The 27,923-nt window shown below is 45.1% G+C and overlaps 1 protein-coding gene across 1 annotated transcript in view; it reads left to right on the top strand.

Moving 5' to 3' along the window:
* Positions 1 to 27,538, top strand: part of LOC132387680 (zinc finger protein 850-like) — a 98,574-nt gene extending 71,036 nt beyond the window's left edge. Inside the window, exons 4-6 of the mRNA XM_059960053.1 lie at positions 7,099 to 9,400; positions 20,598 to 20,744; positions 27,097 to 27,538. Of these exons, the coding sequence (XP_059816036.1) occupies positions 7,099 to 8,832 (1,734 nt within the window). The 3' untranslated portion in view covers positions 8,833 to 9,400; positions 20,598 to 20,744; positions 27,097 to 27,538. The remainder of the gene's footprint in view (positions 1 to 7,098; positions 9,401 to 20,597; positions 20,745 to 27,096) is intronic.
* Positions 27,539 to 27,923: the final 385 nt, after the last annotated feature.

Raw genomic sequence — 27,923 nt, 5'->3', positions numbered from 1 at the left:
GTGGTCGCCAAGCTGTTGATTGTGATCGACTAGTCTGCTTTTGAGATTTCCTCAGTAGATCCTGGGAAAAGGGAAGAAAGGAAGAAACTGTTGAGAGATTGTTCCCGGGTTGTGGGGTTTTAGTTCCATTTTTTCTACATGCGTGTAACTCCCCCGCACTACACAGTATACTTCAGTGGTCCCCAACCACTGGGTCGCGAGGAAACAACATGAGTCAGCTGCACCTTTCCTCATTCCCTGTCAGCCCACTGTTGAACTTGAGTGCACGCGAGGTCATCAGTCGCCGAACCGCAGTGACACTCTCATGCCAGAGATCACCAGTTGGCCTCGGGCGGCCGGTGGGAAGTGCCGTCACTACTGGCCTGGAGTGCTGCCTCTAAACCTGTTTAGCACACTGAATGTTCGTGGGGAATCTGGTGCTAAAATATTCGCCGTCGACCTAATTCGGGCTCAGCGTTTCATAGGTATCAGAGCAGCTACCATGCTGTGATCTGATGAAACAAACTTTTGTCGGCTGATAGGTCCTACAAGGGGGGGGCGGGCGCGTGCCCTGTTACACTCCTTGCTCAGTCGGTCACTCTCTCCAAACTGTCTACCACGGCCCCAGCACAGGGACCTCCGGCGCTGACATTGTCCTCTCAACCAACCCACGACCAACCAAACCAAGCCAAGGCATCTGGTGGAGGGCGGGCAGGAGGCTGTCCAATGAGGCAATGAAGCCCTCAAATCTGCTTCGGTACCCCGAGTCCAAGCACCCTGCACTTAAATGCAAATGTGTTGAGTTTTTTCAGCGGAGAAAACGTGAGCAGCACGGGACAGAAGCTAAGTGCCGAGAGGCGCGAAAACGATATTACGGAATAGACTGATCATAAGGAACCTGCTTCGAGTATCGCTGTATCCCTATCGTGGTTCACACCCCCACCCACCCCATCCCCCGTCAGCCGGTCCGCAAGAATATTGTCAATATTAAACTGGTCTGCGGTGCAAAAAAAGGGCGGGTGCCCCAGTGTTTATACATTATTTCTACTTCCAGGTTGTGGGGTTTTATTTCCGGTCTTTTCTGCCCTCCTGTGCATGCGTGTAACTAATTGATCTGGGTCGATCTTGCATTTTAGTAAGGCCAAGGTAGGGGATCTTGGGCTTAAAATGGTTGGTGACCACGACTCTATCCCTTTATCACATGCATTATTCCTCCAACTTGCTGATAATATACTGTTCCACTTTAAAGGTATGTCACATATGGAATTTATTCCAGTTAGCCAAGGATTTCCTTCTACGCCACTGTGTGGTGTTGGGAAATCATGTACAAGGCAAGTTACAGCAGTAGTTTGCCATTGCCTTCTGCTGGGTGAGTTGTTTTGTTCACCAGCTCTAACCCAGCACAGATGAAACAGTGTAAGGGAGTCGGCTGGATTCGAACTCGGGACCTCTTGCCTCTAAGTCCAACGCTGAAGCCACTATGCCACCAGTGGCATAGCCAGCAAAGTTCTGCTTTACAACTGCCTTTTCCTTCCATTCCCTTTTCAACAATTTCCACTTCTTTCCTCAATTCATTATCCAAATCAAATTTACTGCTTGTTCTCATGAGATAATAACCCAGGCTCCTGCACCCTCCCCCATCCGTGGCTACATTTTGTTCCCCAATTTCTTATTCAGCACTGCACTCAACATTCACAAATATTTTTCCTTGTCTGAAGAACTCTCACACAAATTGTGTCGGGCTGCTGCTGGCCCACTCGTATCAATCGTCTGCAATTGACCAGTGGTCTCTAAGTAATTTATTGGGCACAAAGCCTCCTGCTCAATAAACAATGAGATAAATGTACCCGGCTGGCACCTCCTGCTTAATGGATGAATTTACCTGGCATGTCTGCCTCCTGGCCACTTAGTAAAATTTTGCCTACCTTATACAAATCTCCCAACAAATTCTTTCCTGATCCTGTCAAGTTATGTGATCAGCCTTGAGTGAGGCACCGTACGTCCAAAGGAACTAACGGTGAGTGACAAATACCCATTGGGCTTCCTTTCGGTCTCCGCAGTCCCCGGAGTGGTCCAGATGCTTACTCAGCCCGTCTGCTTGGCACTACCTATATTGGGATGCTGTTCATGATGCCAAATGTTAAAGTTGAATCTGAATAAAACTCAGGAGACCAGCTTCTTATCGACGCCATGGTTTATTGTGCATTCAAATGCCTGCAGGAGTTTTGAGACCCAGTTGTCAAAGGGGAGCACTGCCACCTTCTGACAAGTCGAATGACTTGGGTTACAGCCATATATTTATAAATAGTACATCCCATACATTAATATTGCAAGATGTTATTTGAACTGGCACACACACTAAGTGTGTTGATGCAAAACTTAATTACTTAGATAACAGAGTTTGGTTTTAGTTATAGATGGGTGGACTGTCCAGTCCTTATCAGTTATTCCCTTTGCAAGGCCCTGACTTAATTACAAACAGATGTTCATTCCTGTCCCTATCAGTGAGTCCTCCTCCAAGGATACTCACAACAAGGATACAATGTATAATCTTATCAGCTCTCAATGTGTCTCTCTGCAAGCCACAGAGAACGGGTAATGAGTCTGTCTTAGCTAAACGCTGAAGACGGAGTTCACCAGTTCAAAATTCCTATTCATTCCAAATTATTCTTTTACCCAGAGGTTACACAGGTTCAAAATGAATTTTTTATATACCCTTAATTCGTCAGGAGGGTTCAGGGGAAATCTTTATGCCCAATATAGAAACTGGTGTTACCTGTGTGTATTGTGGCAATGCAAGAGGTGCTGGAGAATTTGTAAGTGGGAAGAAGTGGAGTAATATTTGCAAATCTGACTTTTTAAAGCATAATTTAGCAAGCAAACCACATATGGGCAATATGCAAAAGCTTTGGTGAGAAAATCCTTCATTACCCGTTACAGCCCTACTACATAGGTTGTGTGAGAGTGCAGATGAACTCGATCAAACCCAGGGGAGATCAAAGTACTTATCAACAGTGATTTGCTAGCTGTGAAAACAATTACCTCTCTGTATAAAATTTACTGTGCACATGTCACCGAGTTAAAAATAGTGCACAGTACAGGATTTGAGTGCACAGTGGTCATTACAAATTAGAGGGGACATTGGTGGGAAGGTGGTGAGACCTCCAGTGTCCCTGATGTCCTCACCTACAAGATGTGCACCCTGTACGTTAAGGAGATGGAACCTGAAATGGATAAATTCCGGATCATCTGGGAGTTGGAGAGGGTGATAGATATGACATGAAGAGAGGTGAGTTACACCCAAGGAGCAGGACACAGGAAACTGGGAGAGAGTCAGGAAGGGGAATGAGGTTAAATAGCCATTGCGGAGAACTCTTGTGCCCATCAAACACAACAAAAGGTAGACCACTTTAGAAACTGGTGGTGAAGGGGATTACCTGACAGTCAAAGGGGTGATAGGGGATTCATTAGTTAGGGGAACAGAACAAGAGGGGACTGATATCCAAGTGGTAAGGCATGCTAGTGCTAGTGAGGGTGAAGCGGGTGATGTGGTTAAAATAAGCTGTAAGGGGAATGGGAGCCAGAATGACCAAACAGATAATGGAGAGGGTGAATTGAATTGAATTGACTTTATTAGATACATACTTCATAAACATGAGGAGTAGAAATCTTTATGTTATGTCTCCATCTAAATGTGCAATGTGCAATTTATGGTAATTTATGATAGATCGTTTGTACACAGGACAGTCAATATAACATCGAAATGCAATTGTATCAGCATGAATTAATCAGTCTGATGACCTGGTGGAGCCTGTTGCTCCTTTTGCTGTGGTACCATTTCCTGGATGGTGGCAGCAGGAACAGATTGTGGTTTTGGTGAATTTGGTCCCTGATTTCCTTTGGGCCCTTTTTATACACCTGTCTGTGTAAATGTACTGAATAGTGGAAAGTTCACCACTACGGATGTGCTGGGCTGTCCGCAACACTCTCTGAGGTTTCCTGCAATTAAGGAAAGTACAGTTCCCATATCAGGCAGAGATGCAGCCAGTCAGGGTGCTCTCAATTGTTTCCCTGTAGAAAGTCCTCAGAATTTTGGTCCCCATCTCCAACTTCTTCAACTATCTGAGGTGACAGAGGTACTGCTGTGCTCTTTTCACAACACAGCCGGTATGCACAGACAATGTAAGGTGCTTTGTGATGTTTATGCCGAGGAACTTAAAGCTGTTCACCTTCTTAACCCCAGATCCATTGATGTCAATAGGGGTTATCCTGTCTCCATTCTTCCTGTCGTCCACAATCAGCTCCTTTGTTTTTGTGACAATGATGGAGGGTTTGTTTCCTTGACACCAGTCAGATGTTCAGATCATAGATAGATTCAGCAGTTAGATGGTTGAGCCTGGTGCAATGAATGTGCTGAGCTGTGTATATCACAATGCAAGAAGCATCGTAGGAAAGCCAGATGAGCTCAGGTAGGGAATTATGATATTGTAACCAATATTGGGACTTGGTTGCAGCCAACAGTCTCAGGGATTTAGAGGAACAAATTTGTAGAGAGATTGCAGACCATGCCAATAAACAAAAAGGTTGATTCAGTAAGTGATTTTAACTTTCCACATATTGACTGGGACTCCTAAACTGTAAAGGACTAGATGAGGTAGAGTTTGTCATATGTGCCCTTAATCAATACGTAGAATTCCTGATGTAGAAGTGTGCAATAAGCTGTTAGGAAATGATCAGGGCTGGTGACAGAAATTAGTGATCATAATGCCATGAGATTCAAAGTAAATATGGAAAAAGAGAGGTCTGGACCACGGGATGAGATTCTAAAATGGAGAAAGGTCAATTTTGATGGTATCAGAAAGGATCAGACAAGTGTGGTTTGGGACAGGTTGTTTCCTGGCAAAGGAGTACCTGTAAGTGGGAGGTCTTCAGATGTGAATTTTTGAGGATGCAGAGTTTGTATGTGCCTGCCAAAATGAAAGTTGAAAGGTAACTGGTCCAGGGAACCTTGGTTTTGAAGAGAAATTGAAGCCTCGTATATATTATTCCACTAAATGCCTCAGACTGTTGGGTGCTACCGAGACCCATTAATGACTACAAGTCATAATTCCACGCACTGAGCTCATCTGAATTTTTTTGTTGTCTTTTGGTTTCTCAAAGCTTCCGAATATTTGTTCTTTTGTTTGCCCTCTCTTTGACATTTATGTTGGCTCTGGCTTCTCATTTTAGCCACAGTTCTGTCCTCCTGTCTTTCTGATGCTTCCACTTCTGTGGAATCACTCAGGTCCCAAATTGCTCCAGAAACTCCAGCCACTGCTGCTCAATTGTCACTCCTACCCTTTCCCTTCCAAACAAGTTTGGCCAGCTTCTCTGCCATATAAACATGGAGAAGTTCAGTAAAGAAACAGGCTATTTGTCCCATCTAGTCAATGCCAAAAAAGCATTTAAACTTGCAGTGCGATCTGGACCAGCTGGCAAAATGGTTTGAGAAATGGAAAAAGGAATTTAATGCAGACAAGTGTGAGTTGTTGCACTTTGGTCTGACCTACCGAGGGAGGTCTTTCACAGTGACTGGTCGGGCACGGAGGAGTGTTGTAGAAGAAAGGGACCTGTTGTAGAAGAAAGTCCTTAATTCACTGAAGGTGGTATCACAGTTAGATAGAGATGGAAGGGAAGATTTTAGCCCAATGGCCTTCATGAACAAAAGTACTGACAACAATAGATGAATGTTATGTTGACTTGTAGAAAACATTGGTGAGGCCTAATTTGGAGTACTGAGTACAGTTTTGGTCACCAACCTACAGGAAAGATGTAAGGACTTTGAAAGAGTTCAGAGAAAATTCACAAGGATGTTGCCAGGTCTGGAGTACTTGGGTTATAAGGAAAGATTGAACAGGTCAGGACTTTATTCCTTGGACTGTAGGAGATTGAGGGGAGATTTGATTGTGATAGAGGGGCATAGATAGTGTAAATGCAAGCTGGCTTTTACCACTGAGATGGGGTGGGAGTACAACCAGAGGCCATGGGTTAAGGGTGAAAGGTGAAATGTTAAGGGGAATATGAGGGGAAACTTCTTCACACAGACAGTCATCGGGGTGTGGAATGAGCAGCCAGCTCAAGTGGTGCATGCGAGCTCAATTTCAACATTTCAGAGGTTCATGTAGGTACCTGGATGGTAGGGGTATGGGAGTGGGCAGTTTAAATAGTTTAGCACAGACTAGATGGCCCAAAGGGCCTGTTTCTGTGTTGTAATTTTCTACAAGACTGTGAAATATTACAAAAATTCACTCTGTCTTTTTAACAGTTGTGCGGACCAACCACTCACCTCAACAGGAATTTTTAATATGGCATTAAAACTGTGGCACTTTACGTTAATAATACATAAAAGAAAATCCTAGATGCACATCAAGAAAGACTAATTGCATGAGACTGGTTTTGTTACTGTGGGGCCAGGCACCCATGCAGCTCAGCAGGAACAGGGAATAATACCAATGGAGAGAGTCTAACTCCACCAAGGTACAAATTGGAGATGACAGAAATGCCCCATTCTTATAGAAACAGGAAGAGCATCAAAGAATTGATGGTCATTCCAGATACCAGCACTCTGCCCAGTCAGGAGATGATTTCTCTGTCCAACTTGGGTAGAACCTCACTGAAACAGTGCGATACCAGGTCAAACCTTGGTAACTGAAGTAATCTCATCTGAAATGTTGTCCTACACCCATTGATGGATTTTGTAAATCTTTTTACAGGTTAAAAACAAGAAGGAATTTGTCTCCAGGAAGTTCAAACACGGCACACCAGTTTTGTTGTCTCTCTCTAGATATTTAAGGAGCAAGGGATTCAATCGACCATCCTTCCTGCTCAACTGTGGGGAGGGATTTATTCGGTCATTTGACCAACTGGCAACCCGTCATTTTACACAGGAGAAAGGCTGTTCACCCGTTCAGACAGTGGGAATGGATTCAGTCGGTTATCACAATTGAAGGTACATCAGTAATTTCACACTGGGCAAGGCCATTCACCTGTTCTGTGTGTGAGAAGGCGTTCAGTCGGTCTTCCCACCTGTGGACACACCAGTCAGTTCACACTGGGCAGAGGCTGGTCATCTGCTGAACATCTGGGAAAGGATTCACTCTGTCATCTGACCTAATGGCTCACCAGCGTGTTCACATTGGGGAGAAGCCATTCACCTGCCCAGTCTGTGGGAAGGGATTCACTCAGCCATCCACCCTACAGAGTCACCAGCGAGTTCACACTGGAGAGAGGCCTTTCACCTGCGCAGAATGTGGGAAGGGATTCACTAAGTCATCCACCTTACTGGTACATCAGCGAGTTCACACTGGGGAGAAGCCATTCAGCTGCTCAGTCTGTGGGAAGAGATTCACTCAGTCATCCCACCTACAGAGTCATCAGCGAGTTTACACCGGGGAGGGGCCGTTCACCTGCTCAGAATGTGGGAAGAGATTCACTTATTCATCCACCCTACAGAGTCATCAGCGAGTTCACACTGGGGAGAAGCCGTTCACCTGCTCAGAATGTGGGAAGAGATTCACTTATTCATCCACCCTACAGAGTCATCAGCGAGTTCACACTGGGGAAAAGCCGTTCACCTGCTCAGTCTGTGGGAAGGGATTCACTCAGTCAACCCACTTACAGAGACACCAGCGAGTTCACACTGGGGAGAAGCCGTTTACCTGCTCAGAATGTGGGAAAAGATTCACTGATTCATCCGCACTACAGAAGCATCAGCGATTTCACACTGGGGAGAAACCGTTCACCTGCTCAGAATGTGGGAAGAGATTCACTGATTCATCCACCCTACGGAAGCATCAGCGAGTTCACACTGGGGAGAAGCCGTTTACCTGCTTAGAATGTGGGAAGAGATTCACTCAGTTATTCAATCTACAGAGACATCATCGAGTTCACACTGGGGAGAAGCCTTTCACATGCTCAGTCTGTGGGAAGAGATTCACTGATCTATCCACCCTACTGAGGCATCAGCGAGTTCACACTGGAGAGAGGCCGTTCACCTGCTCAGAGTGTGGGAAGGGATTCACTCGGTCATCCCACCTACTGGCACACCAGCAAGTTCACATTGGGGAGAAGCCGTTCACCTGCTCAGTCTGTGGGAAGGGATTTACTCAGTCATCCAATCTACAGAGACATCATCGAGTTCATACTGGGGAGAAGCCGTTCATCTGCACAGTCTGTGGGAAGCGATTCACTGATCCATCCACCCTACTGAGTCATCAGCGAGTTCACACTGGGGAGAAGCCGTTCATCTGCTCAGAATGTGGGAAGAGATTCACTGATTCATCCACCCTACGGAATCATCAGCGAGTTCACACTGGGGAGAAGCCATTCACCTGCTCAGTCTGTGGGAAGGGATTCACTCAGTCATCCCACCTACAGAGACACCAGCGAGTTCACACTGGGGAGAAGCCGTTCACCTGCTCAGAATGTGGGAAGAGATTCACTGATTCATCCGCCCTACTTTGTCATCAGCGAGTTCACACTGGGGAGAAGCCGTTCACCTGCTCAGAATGTGGGAAGAGATTCACTGATACATCCACCCTACGGAAGCATCAGCGAATTCACACTGGGGAGAAGCCGTTTAACTGTTCAGAATGTGGGAAGAGATTCACTCAGTTATCCAATCTACAGAGACATCATCGAGTTCACACTGGGGAGAAGCCGTTCACGTGCTCAGTCTGTGGGAAGAGATTCACTGATCTATCCACCCTACTGAGTTATCAGCGAGTTCACACTGGAGAGAGGCCGTTCACCTGCTCAGAGTGTGGGAAGGGATTCACTCAGTCATCCCAACTACTGGAACACGTCAATTCATAGTGGGGAGTGGCCGTTGTTATGAATCCCTAGGTTTCGTTTGCTGTGGACTGTCATTTTAAGAGACAGAAATTAAGAAGTCTGACTTGCAGCTTGTTTACATCGCTCGCAGCTTGTTTCGTTTTAACCGAGGACACAGACACTCAGAGTCAGACGGAGACGGATGAAAAATGAAAGGATTGAAACCAGGGAAATAGTGGCCAAAGGTCACTGTTTAGAACATTCCTATGCCCACAAGGGTGGGTTAATTATCCATTCGCCGTACATCGAATGTGTGGTTGTCACCTCATTTAACCCATAGGAGTGGATCTGATTTGGGATATCCTGTTTAGACCACTTATGTGTTAACCCTTGCCTGTGTGTGATGTGGTCATTCATTTGAAGATGATACCCCTCATGACAAGTCACATTCGGTGATAATTCGTATGTAGATTTGTAAAGATGATGGATAAAATCTACAGCAACTGTTCTCTCATTTTAACACTGTGGAACCTGCAGAACAGACAGACAGACAGACGTACTTTATTGATCCTGAGGAAAATTGGGTTTCGATACAGCCGCACCATCCAAGGTAGTGTAGAAATATAGCAATATGAAACCATCAATAATTAAATAATAATAAGTTAATCTTTGCAAGTGGAAATAAGTCCAGGACCAGCATATTGGCTCAGGGTGTCTGACACTCCGAGGGAAGATTTGAAAAGTTTGATGGCCACAGGCAGGAATGCCTTCCTGTGATGCTCAGTGTTACATCTCGGTGGAATGAGTCTCTGGCTGAATGTATTCCTGTGCCTAATCAGTACTTTATGGAGCGGATGGGAGTCATTGTCTAAGATGGCATGCAACTTGGACAGCATTCTCTTTTCTGACATCACTGTCAGAGTGTCCAGTTCCACCCCCACAACATCACTGCCCTTATGAATGAGTTTGTTGATTCTGTTGGTGTCTGCTACCCTCAACCTTCTTTCCCAGCACACAACAGCAAACATGATAGCACTGGTCACCACAGCCTCGTAGAACATCCTCACCATCGTCCGGCAGATGTCAAAGGACCTCAGTCTCCTCAGGAAATAGAGATGGCTCTGACCCTTCTTGTTAACAGCCTGAGTGTTCTCTGAGCAGTCCAGTTTATTGTCAATTCGTATCCGCAGATATTTTTAATCCTCCACCATGTCCACACTGATGCCTTGGATGGAAACAGGGGTCACCGGTGCCTTAGCCCTCCTCAGGTCCACCACCAGCTCCTTAGTCTTTTTCACATTAAGCTGCAGATGATTCTGCTCGTACCATCTGACAAAGATTTCCACCATAGCTCTGCACGCAGCCTCATCTCCCTTGCTGTTCGACATAACTACCTTCTCTTGACATTTACCCTAAATTACAAATATCTCTCCCATCACCTATTTTGTGGATAAACTGAACTTTCATACTTTACAATCTCAGGACTCCAAGCCTTGTTTCCCCTGAGCTCAATAGTTTGGGAGTTAAATTTACACACATATATACACATAACACTGTTAATTTTCGTTTAACTTGCTTAAGTTACTATATTATAAGTGGATACTAATAAGCATTGTGGTTTTCACATCAAAAACAGACTCCAGTAGTAGTCTGTTGCTGCTGGTTCGTTTCTGAAGCGTTACGGTTCTCCTGCATCTGGGTTATGATCAAATTTGAGGATTGATTAATTATCAATTTCATTGGGGAAAACTCTTTTGATTTATTTCTGTTTGGGAAATTTGCAGCAATGGATGTTGATCGATGTCAGGAAGCGCCAACCTCTGAGGCATTAGAGGACGCCAGAAGGGTTGAGTTGTTGAGTATTGCTGAAAGGTTAAAACTTGTTAAGGTGAAATTGACAATGAGGAGGGCACAGATGCAGAGGGTGATAGCTGAACATTATGTATCTGAGGGTGTGTTTAAAGTGGAGGAGTTGGAGGTGTTTCCTGGAAGTGAACCTCGTGAGCTTGAGCTCCAGTACAAGTGAGAAAAATTAAAGATTGAGGCTGCGGAAAGGCAGAGGCAGTTTGAGGCTAGAGAGGCAGAAAAACAGACAGAAAATTGTCTCATAAAGTGTGATAAAGGGAAAGGCTTAGCATGCCTATACTGCTTTGCCAGTTGATGAAGCAGCTGATTTTTTTTATACTGCACCAATCATCGCCACTGGGCTATAAACGTGCAGGAGCAGTGTGTGGTTCAGTGCTTTGCTCAAAAACACTCACACTGCCTCGGCTGAGGCTCGAAAACATGACCTTCAGATCACTAGTTCAACACCCTAACCAGCTGGCCACGCACCACACATTATGACCTAGTGAAGCAGGCTGTGCTCAAAGCTTATGAGTTGGTCCCAGAAGCATAAAGGCAAAAGTTTAGAAATTTGAAGAAACCTGTGAACCAGACTTATATGAAATTTGCTTATGAGTAATTTGTGTGTATTGCCCGCTGGTGCACATATAAAAATGTAAATGATGATTTTAACAGCTTGAACGAGTTGGTTTTAACTGAAGAATTCAATAAGAGTGTCCCTGATGACATAAAGACATATTTAGATGGAAATGATGCTGCCACTATGCAGGAGTCTGCTAGATTAGCAGATCAGTTTGCTTCAACTCATAAGCGTATGGTTACCCTGAATAAGAGTTTCGAAAAGAGTAGCAGGGATGACCAGGGTAAACCAGAAATTAATGCTGGGATTTGTCACACTTGTCAAGTTTTGGCTAAACCTCATCAGGTCACCCCAGTGGCCCCACTGTGGTCTATACCTGCATTCTGTGAACCCTTTTCTAAAGTTATAGAGAATTATGTTGGCCCATTGCCAAAGACTAAAGCTGGCCATCAGTATCTGCTAACTATTATGTGTACTGCGTCCAGATTCCCAGAGACAATACTGCTCAGAAATATTAAAGATAAAACTGTGTCGAAGGCTCTTACTGAGTTTTTTTTTACTTTATTTGATTTGCCTCAAGAAATCCAGTCTGATCAAGGAAGTAATTTTACATCTGGGTTATTCCAGCAGGTAGTTTATGAACTGGGAGCAAAACAAATTACATCGTCTACATACCATCCGGAATCACAAGTGGCTTTAGAAAGATTTCACTCTACCCACAAAACAATGATTAAGACATACTGTGTTGAAAATGGAAACGACTAGGATGAAGGAATACATTTGCTTTTGTTCGCAGTAAGAGAGTCGGTTCGGGAATCATTGGGCTTTACTCCATTTGAACTCGTATTTGGACGCAGAGTGAGGTGACCTTTGACCTTGTAAAAGGAGCGGTGGATTGATGGGGATGTACATGTTAACTTGTTAGACTATGTTTTAAATTTCAAAAATAAACTACACCAATTCTGTGGTCTAGCGAGACAAAACTTAAAGATTTCTCAAAACAAAATGAAGTGTTGGTTTGATAAGCAGGGTTGTGAAAGAAAATACCAGGTGTGAGATAAGGTGCTTGCCTTATGTTGACGAATCCACTTCAGGTGAAATTCAATAGACCGTATGAAATAGTCTCTCAATTTAATGATGTGAATTATGTTATTACAACACACAACCTACGTCAACTAACACACCTGGCACACATAAATATGATAAAGCCTTGTTTTGACAATCAGGCACCATCTGTGAGTGTTGTTGTCAAAACATATGAATCTGGTAACACTGAGCTTGAAACAATTGACTCGTCTGAGACTTTTCACAAGCCAAACGTGGTCCCAGTTAGGCTAATGAACTCCGTTGTTCCAGAAAATATTGATAACAAGTTGGCTCATCTGCAGCCAAAGCAACAACAGCTGAAGGAATTAATTCTGAAGTTTAAAGATTTCTTTTGCGATGTTCGCAAGCAAACCACGGTCTCATTACATGATGCAGATATTGGTCAAGCCAAACCGATTAAACAACACCCATATCGCATGAACGTAGAGAATGTAAATTGGCTGAGCAATTGTTGTAAGCGTGGAAACAGATTCAGTAGGTCTCAGGGGCACAGATTATGGGAAGGTAAATGAAGTAACAAAAACAGATGCCTATCCTATCGCTAGGATAGATGATTGCATCGATAAAGTTGGAATAGCTAATTTCTTACAAAGATTGATCTGTTGACAGGGTATTGGTGTGTTCCATTGACGGACAGACATAGAGAAATTTCTGCCTTTGCGACACCATCTAGGTTGTATGAATACAATGTTTTGCTTTTTGGAAAGAAAAATGCTCCAGGAACATCCCAGAGAATGATTAATTTTGAAATTCGAGGGTTAGAACACACAGATGCCTATATTGATGACTTAGTCACAGGGAGTGACACTTGGGAAGAGCATATCTCTGATTGGTAAGAAGGCTCTTAGAAGGTTTCTGGGAATGGATGGATATTATCGTAAGTTCTGTAAGAACTTTGCTGCTCTCGCTCTTCCTCTGACTAATCTCCTGAAGAAGGGTGAAAAGTTTGTTTGGACTGAACCTTGTCAGGGGCATTTGATCGATTGAAAGATATTATTTGAGTTTAGGCCAATCAATGTAGTATTCTCAGCAAATTTAATTAGCAGATTGGAGCTGTGGGTGGCAACACAAGTCATGGGTGCACAGAGAGTAAAGGAGAGGGCCAAAGTGACAACCCTGTGGGGTATGTGTGCTGAGGGTCAGAGAGACAGAGGAGATGAAGCCCACTCTTACCACCTGCTGGTGATCTGACAGGAAGTCCAGGATCCAGCTACACAAGGCAGGGTGAAGGCCGAGGTCTCTGAGCTCCTTGTCGATACTTCATGCCTTTGTATGGCTACTGCTCTGCCCATGACTGCAAGGAACTGCAGAGAACTTTGGAGAGCAGAGAACATCAGAGAAACAAGCCTCCACTCCATGGACTCTCCCTACACTTCCCCTCCCTCGGAAAAGCAGGCCATGTACACAAAGAACCTCATTACCTGTACATTCTTCCTGCAAACCCGCTCCCCAATCGGGGAAGAGATACAAAAGCCTTAAAGTGCGTAACACCAGGCTGAAGGATGGCTTCCTATCTGCAGTTATAAGCCAAATGAATGATAAAATGGACTCGGCCTCACAATGTAACTCGACGTGACCCTGCACCATATGTCTATCTGCACTGCACTTTCTCTGCAGCCATAATACTTTGTTACAGTTATTTTTTTTGTTGTCTATGAGCTCAATGTACTGTTGTAATGTATCGATCTGTGTGGATGGTACATCAGGCAAGATTTTCACTGTAGCTCAGTACGTGATGATAATAAACAAATACACCACTTTAATTGTGTGGAAATATTAGATAGACTGAGCTTCTGCTCCGGAACCACAGAAGGAAACTGACCAGTTGTCATTTCTGTGGAAAGCAAATATATGGAAAATGCTTCAATCTCACATTACGATCTACAGTAACTGGGATCAGGTGACCGGCGGTGGGTCTCCCATATCAATATCAGAATCAAGTTTAATAGCACCGGCATATGCCAAGAAATTCGTTGTCTCTGCGGTAGCAGTAGAACCTAATTAACAAAAGATCTTAACAATTGTGACAAAGTAAGTATATATATATATATATATATATATATAGTACAAAAATATATAAAAAAAATGTAATAAGCTATTCTAATTGTGTAAATGTAATAATCTAATTTAATTGTGTGGAGCTATTTGATCCGGATCTCACTGCGTTCTCTGAAAGGGACAAAGGTGAAGCTGCATGTACACGTCGAGCAGTGACCCGCAAATGCTGCAGATCTGCAGAAAAACGTGAACAGGAAACGGGATCAGGTGACGGGTGGAGGGTCTCCCTCCTGAACTGGTGACTCTGCTCCTCGGCCCTAACATGCTGCCCGACCCATCCGCCGCATTCCCCACATTATTCCATATTTACACCAGATACATGTCTACTTTTCCACACCATATCTACCCCGATCCCTTTCCCTCCACCCCCAGGTCACAGAGTCACTGGCTCGATTCCCATCCCCTTTTTCAGAGACTGGGATCACTGGTTCAACCGGTAATGATGTTCTGCATTTCAATGTGTTCACCTCTCAGTCCTCGATTCTCTAAATGACATTTAGAGTTACCACATTTGATCTTTCTTCAGGTTATGACCCCACCTCTCCAGGGATCAGTCAAGTGGATCTTCATTGCACTCTCTATAACAAATACTCTCTAACCTCATTGTTTATGGAATTAATTTCCATTTTCTGCAGCTCCGTGTTGCCCGAACCATTGAGCTCCCACCCCTGTCACTATTTTCACCTTCCACCTCCCCCCTCACCTGAATCCACCTCTCACTCCCCAGCTCATGCCCCATCCCTACCCCTCACCTCTTTTCTCTATTTCCCCTCCACTCTCAGTCCAGAGGGAGGGTCTCGGCCCGAAATGTTTACGGTCCATCTCCCTCCACAGATGCTGTCCGACCCACTGAGTTCCTCCGGCAGTTTGCTGTTTGGTCTGTATAACCCGTGTTAATATGGGGAGCGGGATTTTACACCATATTGCAGGGTTAGAGTTAATGGACTTTTCGGTGAGACGACAATATTAATCAGGGGTTTCATCACTGAATCCAGTGTTGTGGGATGTAAAGTCCCCTGTTATGTGTACGGCTGTGCCGTGTTGTTGGTGGAGTGGGCAGCGTGGTGTTTGTCTCGATTCGGGTCACAACACCAGAATTGCCAGCGGGATCCACACACAGTGTATTAGTCAACAGAAAACCTCTCGTCCCTGCAGTCTTTGTCTCCTGGTAAACTCAACACCCTGACAGTGTGGACCATAGATACCCCTTCCTCTCAGAGTCAGGGGATCATTCAGACAGCTGATCGCTGAGAGGAATTATATTTATTGGTCATTAAAGTTCGCCCAGATTCGTTTGGACGGATTTGATGTGGAGTTCGGGGTGTCACAGTGACAGGGCCGGACGGCCGAACTCTTTCCGTTGTCCAAACATCCTTCCAGGTGAGGCGACAATTCACCTGTGAATCTTCCGGGGTCGCCGGTTGTGTCCGCTGCTCCCGATGCGGCCGCCTCGACATTGGTGACACCGGCTCCTCTGCAGTTGTGTCGGGTAGGAACGTTTTTAACGGGTGTCGATATTTTTCTTCCCTTTTGTGCGGGGGGGAGGGGTGGGTTTTGGGGGTTGATGATTGGGATGCCGTCCTTTTGATGCGGGGGGGTGGGGAGGGAGTTTCATTTTTTTTTCTCTGAACGACTAACGTTTTCTTTGTTTCGTGGTTCTCGGAAAAGGAAAAAAACTCAGTGTTATTTATGAATTCCTGCTTTGATAATAAATTAATCTTTCAACCATCCACTCCGAGCGGGACTTCCCGGTGTCCAAACATTTCAATTCCGATTTCCATTCCCGTTCCGACGTGTCATCCCATCCCTTGCCAAGATGAGGCCACCCTCAGGGTGCGGGATCAGCAACTTGTATTCCGTCTGGGTGCCCCCACCCACCCAGATGGCATGGATATCGATTTCCCCTTCCGGTGAACAAATTTACCTCATACCCCTCCGTCCCACTCCCTCTCATCCCCTCTGTCTTTGTACGTCCTCTCACCTGCTTATCACTTCACTCTGGGTCCACTGCTCCATCCCTTTCTCAATATATTGAAGTGTACCTGTGAGTGTCGATACTCAAAATATCCTCACACGTCTGGTGTTACATGGTTCGACCTTCATACATCCAGTTTAGTGTTTAAATATATAAAAAGTTAAAGAAGCTAGAATCTTTACATAAATTATTATCGCAACGATACGTATATAAAATATTGTATTTTGGAAGTGACAAATGTTAACGGGTGGAGAGCAACCATTTAGGAGGTTTGGAAATGCATTTCATCTAGTTCATTTCCTCACTAAATTACTCTTTTTTCCTATCAACACAAAGAGAAAAAGAGCTTCTTTTCAATCAACTACAGTTGGTGGAGCGAGGCCAAGGAGTTGATCAGCTACTAATCATATGAAATGACGTAAAACTAGCTTGTAACCTAGAATTTTTTTTTTCCATTTGGCTTCCAAAACAAAATTAAATTTATCCAGGTGTAGAAGGGGATTTTGGATGATTAGCTTGTGTATCTGATCAAAATCAGGCCGAAGATGAGCGAGAGTGAATATTTCTTTCATTATTTTCGACTCTTAAACATGGGTTTCGATGTTCATTCCTTGCTTAATATAGCTCCTTCCTGGAATCCAATGGTATCCATGGGAAAGAGCGGATGAATGCTTGCATTTGTGTCCAGCTATTTCCCAGCTTCCTAGGACAACGGGTTGAGCGAGAAGGAATGTCACAAATACCTAAATAAAAAACAGTCACAGCTCCAGGATTTCACCAAAAACGATCAAATATCCTAATGTTATTAGTGGTATTTTTCCCCACTAGCCAACACCCCCTCATCCCAACCCCCGCTTCCGTAAAATTCCCTCTATTTAATATCCAGGCTTGCTAAAGTCCGCGCTTGTTTATTTTGACTGTTTCTCAGAGGTGTCGGAGCGGCTCTCCGGCTCCGCTCTGGTAGCACTGCAGCCCTGAATGTATGAGACAGTACATTGTTAAATGCAAAACCCTGAACAATTTCGATGATCAGAAGGATCTTAGACTCCAGGTTCATCGCTCCCTGAAAGAGACTGCACAGATTGATCGGGTGGTTAAGAAGGCAAATGGCAAGGTTGTCTTTATTAGTTGAAGCACTGAGTTCAAAACTCATGAAGTTATGTTGCAGATTTGTAAAACTTGTCAGCCCACATCTGGAGTGTTTCATACAGTTCTGGTCGCCCCCATTGTCGGAAGGATGTCGAAGCCTTGGAGAGGGCGCAGAAGAGGTTTACCAGGACCCTGCCTGGATTAGAGGGCATGAGCTATAACGAGAGTTTGGACAAACTTGTGTTGTTTTCTCCAGAGCGGCGCAGGCTGGGGTGAGACTGGATGGACGTTTATCAGATTACGAGAGGAATGGATAGAGTGGACAGAGGGTATGTTTTTTCCTGGGGGTTTAAAATATCTGACACATTTAAGGTGAGAGGAGATGTGAGGGGCGTCTGTTTATTTCCACAGAGTGCTGGGAAGCTGGAGACTCTGTCTGGGGTGTTAGAACCCACCGGTCACGTGATCCCATTTGTCCCTCCCATTTAACCATAGATGTAACGATCTCTTTGCGTATGTTCACAATCTCTAGATGGGTGGTCACGCATCCTCCATATTGTGTTAGGGAAATCTGATGTTGGCCACTGAGTCCCGTTAACTTCTCCCGAACTCGCCTCGCTTCCTGAGGCTCCTCACATTTGTCCTGGAGCTTTCTGGCTGTTGTGTCTCCTCCCGGATTGGGGTGGGTAAGAAAGGAGAACGTCCCAGATTGTGGGGATCTTTGATTTCACTGCCTGCTTTACCGAGGGACTGGGAAGTCTATAGTGGAGAATGGTTTCTGTGATGTGCTAATCTGGATCCAAAGGTCTTACCAGTTCCTCATAGTCACGGGCAGAGTAATTACCATGCAAAGCGTGAAGTGTCTGGATGGGAAACATTCTATGGTGTGTTGATAAAAATCTGGTGCGGGTCAAAATACATCTGGCAAAGCTCTTGTTATTTTTGCTAATTCTGTCATTTTAGAATCTTTTGTACAATAGTATGTACTATTCATTCAGTACCTACGTGTTGCTGGAGGACCATCAGTGATCGTCCTTGATCCCATCTCCCACCTGGTTCCATCTGTTCATCTTGTTCAAACTCTGTCCAGTCTCCTCACACCCCCCAACCCCGCTTCAGTGAAATACATTAACCATCTGGGTCATCCTCAGTCCGCCTTGTATCCCACCTCCTCAATGTTATATATCAGCAATCTTTCTTCCAATCTCTGTCTTCATTGTGAAGTGTTCTTTTGTACCTTTGGCCTCGCTGAGTCATTTCCAGAATCGGTTATTGTTAGCTGGAATGCCGGAGGGTCATCAGGACCCAGTTCTGTTGTGCATTGGTGTGGAGGTGCTAGTTTATGAACAGTGACGGGCTGACACACTGCAGCATTTTACTGGCAGAAAATAGTACTGGGAGAGTTGGTGCCTGGGCTCTAATCCTGTGATGGGCTTTCCAGGCAAATGGAACTATTGGTGTTTTGGCTTTGACTTTAGTTTGAGCTTCTGCAGATGGGGCTGGATGCTCGTCCTGCAATGAAGCAGAAATTTTGAGCAGCTGGACATTGGTTGTGGGGAAATCCCAGATTGCACGACCCAGTGTGAGATGTGGGGACGATGTGTGAGACTCTCAGGGTCGGTAAGTGGCAGATTCAGCTGTGTGACTCTGTGAGGTTGGGTCCTGGGAGATCACGGTTTTTGATCCAGGCAAAGTGGACCCAGGGATTGAGCTGTGTGTGCTTGTGAGATGTTGATCGAGTATTTCTGGTCTGGGATCAGATGTTTGTTTCTGGAGTTCCTTTGGAAGCAATGACTGCCAGTCTGAGGAGAGGATGAGTTCCCATTCCATCCTCACAGGGAGAGGCTGTGAGTAAATGGGCTGTTCCATGTTTACAACAGTAGAAATAGACCCGTGAATTTGGTGTTCAAACTGTGTTTGGAAATTCCCCCCCCCCCCCCCCCTCACTGTCACACAGTGGAAATCAGGCAGGCAGCTGTGCTGGAGATCTCCACTAAAAACTGTAAATGTTTGAAGTCATTCTGATGAAATGATATTAATTGAATTGTATTGTAAGCTGTTCCTTACTTGCTGAGTGTTACTGGTAATTTTTATTTCTTGGTTTATATTTCATGAAATGGACCTGTCTTCACCTGGAAATGAAAATGGCTGTGATAGTTTGTAGGCCTCTGTTAGACTCTGCAAGTCTCCCCTCTCCACGCCACCGATGTTGTCCAAGGGAAGGCCATTAGGACCCATACAGCTTGGGACCGGTGTCGTCGCTCAAGGACACACGGGCAGCCTCAGCCCAGGCTCGAACTAGCAACCTTCAGATCACTAGACCAACGCCTTAACCACTTGGCCACGCGCCAACACATGTGATAGTAGAACAGTAAAGAAAGCACAACTTTTCCCTGTCAATTATCCTGGAACCGATTTGTCTGTTATTCCTGGAAATGTGTTCAGTACAGTTGTTGCTAATGAGGTTCACATGAATAATCTCAGGAGTGATCGGCTTTCTGTGGGAGGAGCATTTGATGGTTCTGGACCTGTGCTCGATGGAGTTCAGAGGGACGGTGGGGGTGGTGGAGGGGTGTATGGTTAAGTAAACCTACCGAATGCTGAAACGCCTGGATACAGTGGACATGGAGAGGATGTTTCCATTAGACATGGAGAGTGTGTGATCTGACAGCACAGTCTCAGAATAAAGATGCTTCCCTTTAAAACTCAGATGAGAAAAATTTTTTGGCCAAAAGTTGTCTGATCTGTGGAATTTGTTACCGCAGAGGTTGGCTGAGGCTGCCATTTGGGTATATTTATGACAGAGATTAATATATTCAGGATTGCTAATTAGCTTCAGGGTTACAGGAGGAACAGGAATATGGTGTTGAAATAAAAATCAGCCATGTTTGAATGGTGTGGCAGACCAGATAGATCGAATCATCTAATTCTGTTCCTGTGTCGTATGTCTTACCATCACTGAATGATGGCTCCTTCTTATCCCATATCGCTTTGTGACATTTGAAGGACAATAAAAGATTGTTCACTGAGATCATTATATTTGCTTTCAACGTTTAAATTTCAGTGAGTTTTGTTCCTAGTAACATTAAGCAGAAATGTTTGGTTCTCCTTTTCATTGTGAACGTGCTTCATTATCTTTCACGTTAAAGTTAGACTTGCAGTGAGAGATTTATTGGAAGAAAAACCACGACTGAAGATGAGGGAACAGCAACAAGTGAACCAGCCCGAGGATTGAGAGCATCAACTAGAGAGAACCCATCTGACTCGGAGATTCCAGTGATTCAGTCAGGAGAAAGTTTGGTGAGTCTCATTTACAAACACTGGTCCTTTAGACATTATGTACCTGCACAAAGGAAGGTAGGAAATAGTTGGGAGTGAGACAAAATGTGCCCAGAAGAACCAGTTATGCCTCTGTCAGACCCAGTTGTGAAGCAGCCCTTCCCCCAATGTTCCCTTTAAACTTTTCGCCCTTCACCCTTAACCCATGTCCTCTGTTTTTTTTTTCTCCCAGTGGATAGAGCCTGCTTGCATTCACTCCATCTGTGCCCATCATAATTTTATATACCTCTATCAAGTCTACACTCATCTTCTACACTCCTAGGAATGAAGTCCTAAATTATTCAACCTTTCTCTGTATCGCAGTTTCTCAAGTCCCGGCAACATCCTCATAAACTTTCTCTGCACACTTTCAGCCTTATTAATATCCTTCCTGTAATTCGGTGACCAGGGCTGCATACAATACTCTAAATTCGGCCTCACCAATGCCTTATACAACCTCACCATAACATTCCAATTCTTATACTCAGCACTTTGATTCATAAAGGCCAATGTATCAAAAGCTCTCTTTACTACCCTATCTACACGTGACGCCACGTTTAGGGAGTTTTGTATCAGTATTCCTAGATCCCTCTGTTCTACTGCACTCCTCAGTGCCCCACCATCTACCTTATATGTTCTACATTATTTTTTCCTTCCGAAGTGCAACACCTCACACTTGTCTGTATTAAACTCCATCTGCCATTTTTCAGCACATTTTTGTAGCTGGTCCAGATCCCTTTGCAAGGTTTGAAAACCTTCCTCACTGTCCACTACACCTCCAATCTTTGTATCATCAGCAAATTTGCTGATCCAATTTACCAAATTATCATCCAGATCATTGATATAGTTGTCAAGTAACAATGGACCCAGCACTGATCCCTGTGGCACACCACTAGTCAAAGGCCTCCACTCAGAGAAACAATCCTCCACTACCACTCTCTGGCTTCTCCCATTGAGCCAATGTCTAATCCAATTTACTACCTCACCATGTATACCTAGCGACTGAATCTTCCTAACTAACCTCCCATGCAGACCTTGTCAAAGGCCTTACTGAAGTCCATGTAGACAACATCCACTGCCTTCCCTTCATCCACTTTCCTTGTAACCTCCTCGAAACACTCTAATAGATTTGTTAAACATGACCTACCACACACAAAGCCGTGTTGACTCTCCCTAATAAGACCCTGTCTATCTAAATAATTGTCAATCCTATCTCATAATACTCCTCCAATGATTTACCCACTACCGACATCAAACTTACCTGCCAATAATTTCGAGAATTACTTCTAGAACCTTTTTTAAACAACGGAACAATATGAGCTATCCTCCAATCCTCCGGCACCGGAGGTAACAACATTTTAAATATATCTGCCAGGGCCCCTGCAATTTCAACAATAGTCTCCTTCAAGGTCCGAGAGAATACCCTGTCAGGTCCTGAGGATTTATCTACTCACCTCAAGATAGCAAGCACCTCCTCCTCTTCTATCTGTATAGGTACCATGACCTCAATACAGAGTTCCCTGTTTGCCTTATTGGTCCCAGGGACAAATAAGTCCTTGTTTTCCTTCTTTCCATTGACTCCATGCCAGTTTACTTAGTAAATACAGTCGGAAAAAAAAACATTTAAGATCTCCCCCATTTCTTTTGGTTCCATACACAGCCTACCACTCTGATCTTCAAGAGGACCAATTTTATCCCTTACTATCCTTTTGCTCTTAACATACCTGGAGAAGCTCTTTGGATTATCCTTCACCCTGACAGCCAAAGCAAACACATGTCGTCTTTTAGCCCTCCTGATTTCTCTCTTGAATAATTTCTTACACTTTTTATACTCCTCTAGTACCTTATTTGCTCCCTGTTTCTTATACATGTCATACATCTCTCTCTTCTTTATCAGAGTTCCAATATCCCTCAAGAACCAAGTTTCCTTATTCTTATTCACTTTGCCTTTAATCCTGAGACTTTGTTCCCAGGGTGTCCTCATGGGCTGTCCAGAAATGATTTCAGCTGGTGACAACCCTGTTTTCCCCTGTGGGGTAGCCCTCATATGGAATCGGGCTAATGGTCGGACCTTCAACCAAGTGAGTCCAGTCTCCACTGTTAGTCTGGCTAGTTTACTCTTCAGAGTGCCATTGGCTCTTTCCACTCTGCCAGCGGCCCGTGGGTGGTGTACACAGTGGAATTGTTGCTTGATAGCTAGTTTGTTACACATCCCTTCATTTATTTTCACCACAAAGTGTGGGCCATTGTCAGAGCTCAGCATCTTTTGCAGGCTGTACCTGGGAATTATTTCCCGTAATAATACCTTCACAACAGTCATAACTGTATTAATGGTAGTTGGAATAGCTTCAATCCATCTACTAAACACATCTATAATAACTAAGCAGTATCTATAGCATTGTACTTTAGGCAATTCAATAAAAGCAACTTGTAGACACCAGAAAGATCCACCTGTCAAAGGAGTCGTACACGGTGTGCAGGGTACAGGTTACCAACCATTCCCTCCTTTCCCAGGGGTGTCAAATCATGTATATGATCGACCAATATTGGTAAAAATTGTGTAGGAACACAAACTTGTCCCACTAGGTGATCAGAAACCTTAGGCCGGGAACTTTCTGGCACCCCATCTGGGACCACAGTTTTCACTCCTCCTCAGAGGCAGCCCCCTCAGAAGAACAAAACTCGAGGTAGCTGTAGAACGGTGAGTAAGTTGTTTGCAAAGGTGGCATTACTAATGGGGTGGCCAGAGGAAGTCAGGAATCCCCATGTTCCCAGAGAGCCCCGTAGTCATGTACCATTCCAAACGCATAACGGGAGTCTGTGTAAACGTTCCCACTTTAGTCTGTTGCTGGTATACAGGCACGAGTCAAAGCAAACAGCTCAGCCTTCTGCGCGGAGACAGCTGCTTCAAAAGAGGCATGTTCAATTATGTCACTGTCCGTCAATATCGCATAGCCAGAACATCGTTTTCCTGCTGGATCCACAAAAGACATTCCATCCTCATAAAACGTTGCCTCAGGCTACAGGGGGTATTGCAGAATGGATGGGAGAGTCTGTCCTTCTTTCACAGTGATCCAGATGGGCTAGAGGGGGTATTGCAGAATGGATGGGAGAGTCTGTCCTTCTCTCACTGTGATCCGGACGGGCTAGAGTGGGTATTGCAGAATGGATGGGAGAGTCTGTCCTTCTTTCACTGTGATCCGGACGGGCGAGAGGGGGTATTGCAGAATGGATGGGAGAGTCTGTCCTTCTTTCACTGTGATCCAGATGGGCTATTGTGGGTATTGCAGAATGGATGGGAGAGTCTGTCCTTCTTTCACAGTGATCCAGATGGGCTAGAGGGGGTATTGCAGAATGGATGGGAGAGTCTGACCTTCCTTCACAGTGATCCGGACGGGCTAGAGGGGGTATTGCAGAATGGATGGGAGAGTCTGTCTTTCTTTCACTGTGATCCAGACGGGCTAGAGGTGGTATTGCAGAATGGCTGGGAGAGTCTGTCCTTCTTTCCCAGTGATCCGGACGGGCTAGTGGGGATATTGCAGAATGGATGGGAGAGTCTGTCCTTTCACAGTGATCCAGACGGGCCAGAGGGGGTATTGTAGAATGGATGTGAGAGTCTGTCCTTTCACAGTGATCCGGATGGGCTAGAGGGGGTATTGCAGAATGGATGGGAGAGTCTGTCCTTCTTTCACTGTGATCCTGACGGGCTAGTGGGGATATTGCAGAATGGATGGGAGAGTCTGTCCTTTCACAGTGATCCAGACGGGCCAGAGGGGGTATTGTAGAATGGATGTGAGAGTCTGTCCTTTCACAGTGATCCGGATGGGCTAGAGGGGGTATTGCAGAATGGATGGGAGAGTCTGTCCTTCTTTCACTGTGATCCAGACAGGAGGTCTGACTTCATGGACTGAAATTGCCCAGAGATGGGGTACAACGTCTTGGGTTCAGTCACTATTAAAAGAATGTCTTACCAGATGTCCCGTCTTCACCACAGACTCCTTCCAGTACCGGAGTTGGCCCGCGGCCAAGTCTTGCCAGTCTCCCTCGGTGCTGGAGGCTTGTTTCGTCAGGGTGTAGGCAAGGAGCCTTCGGCTCTTTGGCTTGAACCCAGGGCAAACCCTAACGGTGGTATTGGGAACCACCAGTCCTGTCTGTCGCCAAAAGAAATCTGGAACTTCGGCCAGAAATGCCGTGCCGTCTCTTCCTTTATCCTCTCCAATCACCATGACTGGGAACTTCTGTCCCTCGAGGGGTTTCCTCAGGTGAGCACGACGTAGGGTCATAGCACAGAGTCACATGAGAGCTGGCCACCGGCAGAAGGGGTTTAAAGGTACTGGAGTCCAGATAAAGTGCCCACCACTGGGTGGTCAGAGGAAGCTATCAGTTGTTTGCAGTTCCGGCATAATATCCTTGTCCGTGTATAGAATCTCGACTTCCAACGGACAGAGCAAGTCTCTCCCTACGAGATTTCACCCCCCGTCTGGTGATGACTGTAAATGAAACCTCACACTGGTTCCCCTGGAATTCCACCTGCAGTGGCTGGGTACGTGAATACGTACGTTCCGTGCCTTCGAACCCAGACAGAGTGATTGTAGCGTCTGATAGCTGGAATCCCTTTTGATAGTATTTCCTGATCGAGAGTGGTTTTGGTTGCCCCATATCAATCATAAACGGAATTGAAATTCCAGCAACTGTCAATATTACACTGGGCTCTTCCTGAGGGATGAATCTCACAGTAGGAAACATCTTTGCTTGTCAATTTCTAAACGGGTTGTTGTCCCCACCTGTCCCTAGGTAGGTTTTTGATCCCATTTCTGATCCCAAAATATAACCTGCTCGCATCCTTCTTCCCGCTGAACATGTTCACTTTAAATATTAGTTCCTTTCGGGGTTGATCAGGAATCGAAAATCAAGTTCCAATAATATGTCAAAGCTCGTCGCATTCGATTTCGGTCATTGTCAGGCCAATCCATATTATCTGTTTTAATCATGTTGGCTTAGTTGGTAAGTTTTGGAGCAGTAGGACATTAAACTGGGGATACAGATTCCCATTATTAAAAGGCTTGGTCTCCTGTGAAAGTGCCATAGCAGGCCACAAATCACTCCCAATAGTCTGGTCCTGATTCCCCAGGGTTAGTCTTGCATTCAGGTACTTTAGTCATGTTTACAGGTTGCTGGAGAGCCCTTTCCATGGGGTTAGCCTGTCTCCATTCCTCCTGTAGTTCAGAATCAGCTCCTTTGTTTTTGTGACAACGAGGGAGAGTTTGGTTTCTTGACACCAGTCAGATGTTGTTCAGACCACACATATCGATCACTCAGCTCCTGAATTGCTCCCAGAAACTCCAGCCATTGCTGCTCTGTTGTCACTCCTATCTTTCCCTTTCAAACAAGTTTGGCCTGCTTCTCTGTCACAGAAACATGGGGGATTTCAGTACGGAAACAGGCTATTTGGCCCAGCTAGTCAATGCTAAAAAAACATTTAAGGTATCTATTGCAACTACCTGACTGGGACCATCGCCCTCCATACCCCTACCATCCAGGCTCCCATCCAAACTTCTTTCAAATTGTGAAACTGAGCTCACATGCACCCCTTGTGCTGACATCTCATGCCACGCTCTCACGACCGATTCAGTGAAGAGCTTTTCCACGTGCTCCCTTTAAATGTTCACCTTCCCCGCTTACCCATGCCCTCTAGTTGTCATCCCACCCAACCTCAGTGGAAAAAGCTGCTTGCATTTACCCTATCTATACCCTCATAATTCTGTATACTTCCAACAAATCTTCAAAGCAATGTTTAATCACCTTGTTTATGTTTAGTGCATTTTTTAGGTGTATAAGAATATGAGGGGCATTGATCGTGTAGATAGCCAGAGGTTTTATTCCCAGGACTGAAATGGCTAACACGAGGGGGCATAGATTTAAGGTGCTTGGAAATAAATACTGAGGGGATGCCAGGGGTAAGTTTTTTACACAGGTAGTGGTGGGTTCGTGCAATACACTGCCGGCTATTTGTGTGAGAGTGTTTCAGTTACTGTGGGGCCAGGAACCCATCAGCTCAGTGGGAACAGGGAATAATAACAATGGAGAGAGAGTCAAACTGAGGCAGGTCACAGATTGGAGGTGGCAGAAATGCCCCATTCTTTTAAAGACAGGTAGAGCATCAGAGTGTTTGATGGTCATTCCAGCACTGTGCCCAGTTAGAAGATGATTTCTCTCTCCAACTTGGGTTGAACTTCACTGTAACTGTGTGATTCCAGATCACATCTTGCCAACTCATGTAATTTCATCTGAAATGTTCTACACCCTTTGATGGATTTTGTAAATCTTTTTACAGGTTAGAAAATGACAAGGAATTTGTCTACAGGAATCTCAAACAGAACATACCAGTTTTGCTGTCTCTATCCAGATATTTAAGAAGTGGAGCAAGGGATTCAATCGATCATCCTTCCTGCTCAGACTGTGGGGAGGGATTCACTCGGTCATCCTTCCTGCTCAGACTGTCGGGAGGGATTCACTCAATCATCTGACCAACTGGCATGCCCGTCATTTTGCACAGGGTAGATGCCATTCATCTGCTCAGACAGTGGGAATGGATTCATGCGGACATTTCAACTGAAGGTGCATCAGCAAGTTCACACTAGGACAAGGCCATTCACCTATTCTGTGTGTGAGAAGGGATTTAGTCAGTGTACCCACCTGTGGACACACCAGTCAGTTCACACTGGGCAGAAGTTGCTCATCTGTTGAATTTGTGGGGAAAGATTCACTCGATCATCTGACATAATGGCTCAAAAGCAAGTGGACACCGGGGAGCAGCCGTTCACCTGCTCAGCCTGTGGGAAGGGATTCACGTTGTCAGCTCATCTGCAGGCACACCAGTCATTACACACTGGGGAGAGGCCATTCACCTGCTCGGACTGTGGGAAAAGATTCACTTCATCATCTCAACTTAAGATACATCAGCGAGTTCACACTGGAGAGAGGCCGTTCACTTGCTCAGTCTGTGGGAAGAGATTCACTCAGTCATCCCACCTACAGAGTCATCAGCGAGTTCACACTGGGGAGAAGCCATTCACCTGCTTGGACTGTGGGAAGAGATTTACTCAGTCATCCAACCTACAAGCACATCAGCAAGTTCACACTGGGGAGAGGCCTTTCACC

Source organism: Hypanus sabinus, unplaced genomic scaffold (genome assembly GCF_030144855.1).
Source record: "Hypanus sabinus isolate sHypSab1 unplaced genomic scaffold, sHypSab1.hap1 scaffold_209, whole genome shotgun sequence".
NCBI classification, from domain to species: Eukaryota; Metazoa; Chordata; class Chondrichthyes; order Myliobatiformes; family Dasyatidae; genus Hypanus; species Hypanus sabinus.
This window is presented reverse-complemented; position numbering and strand designations above follow the sequence as displayed.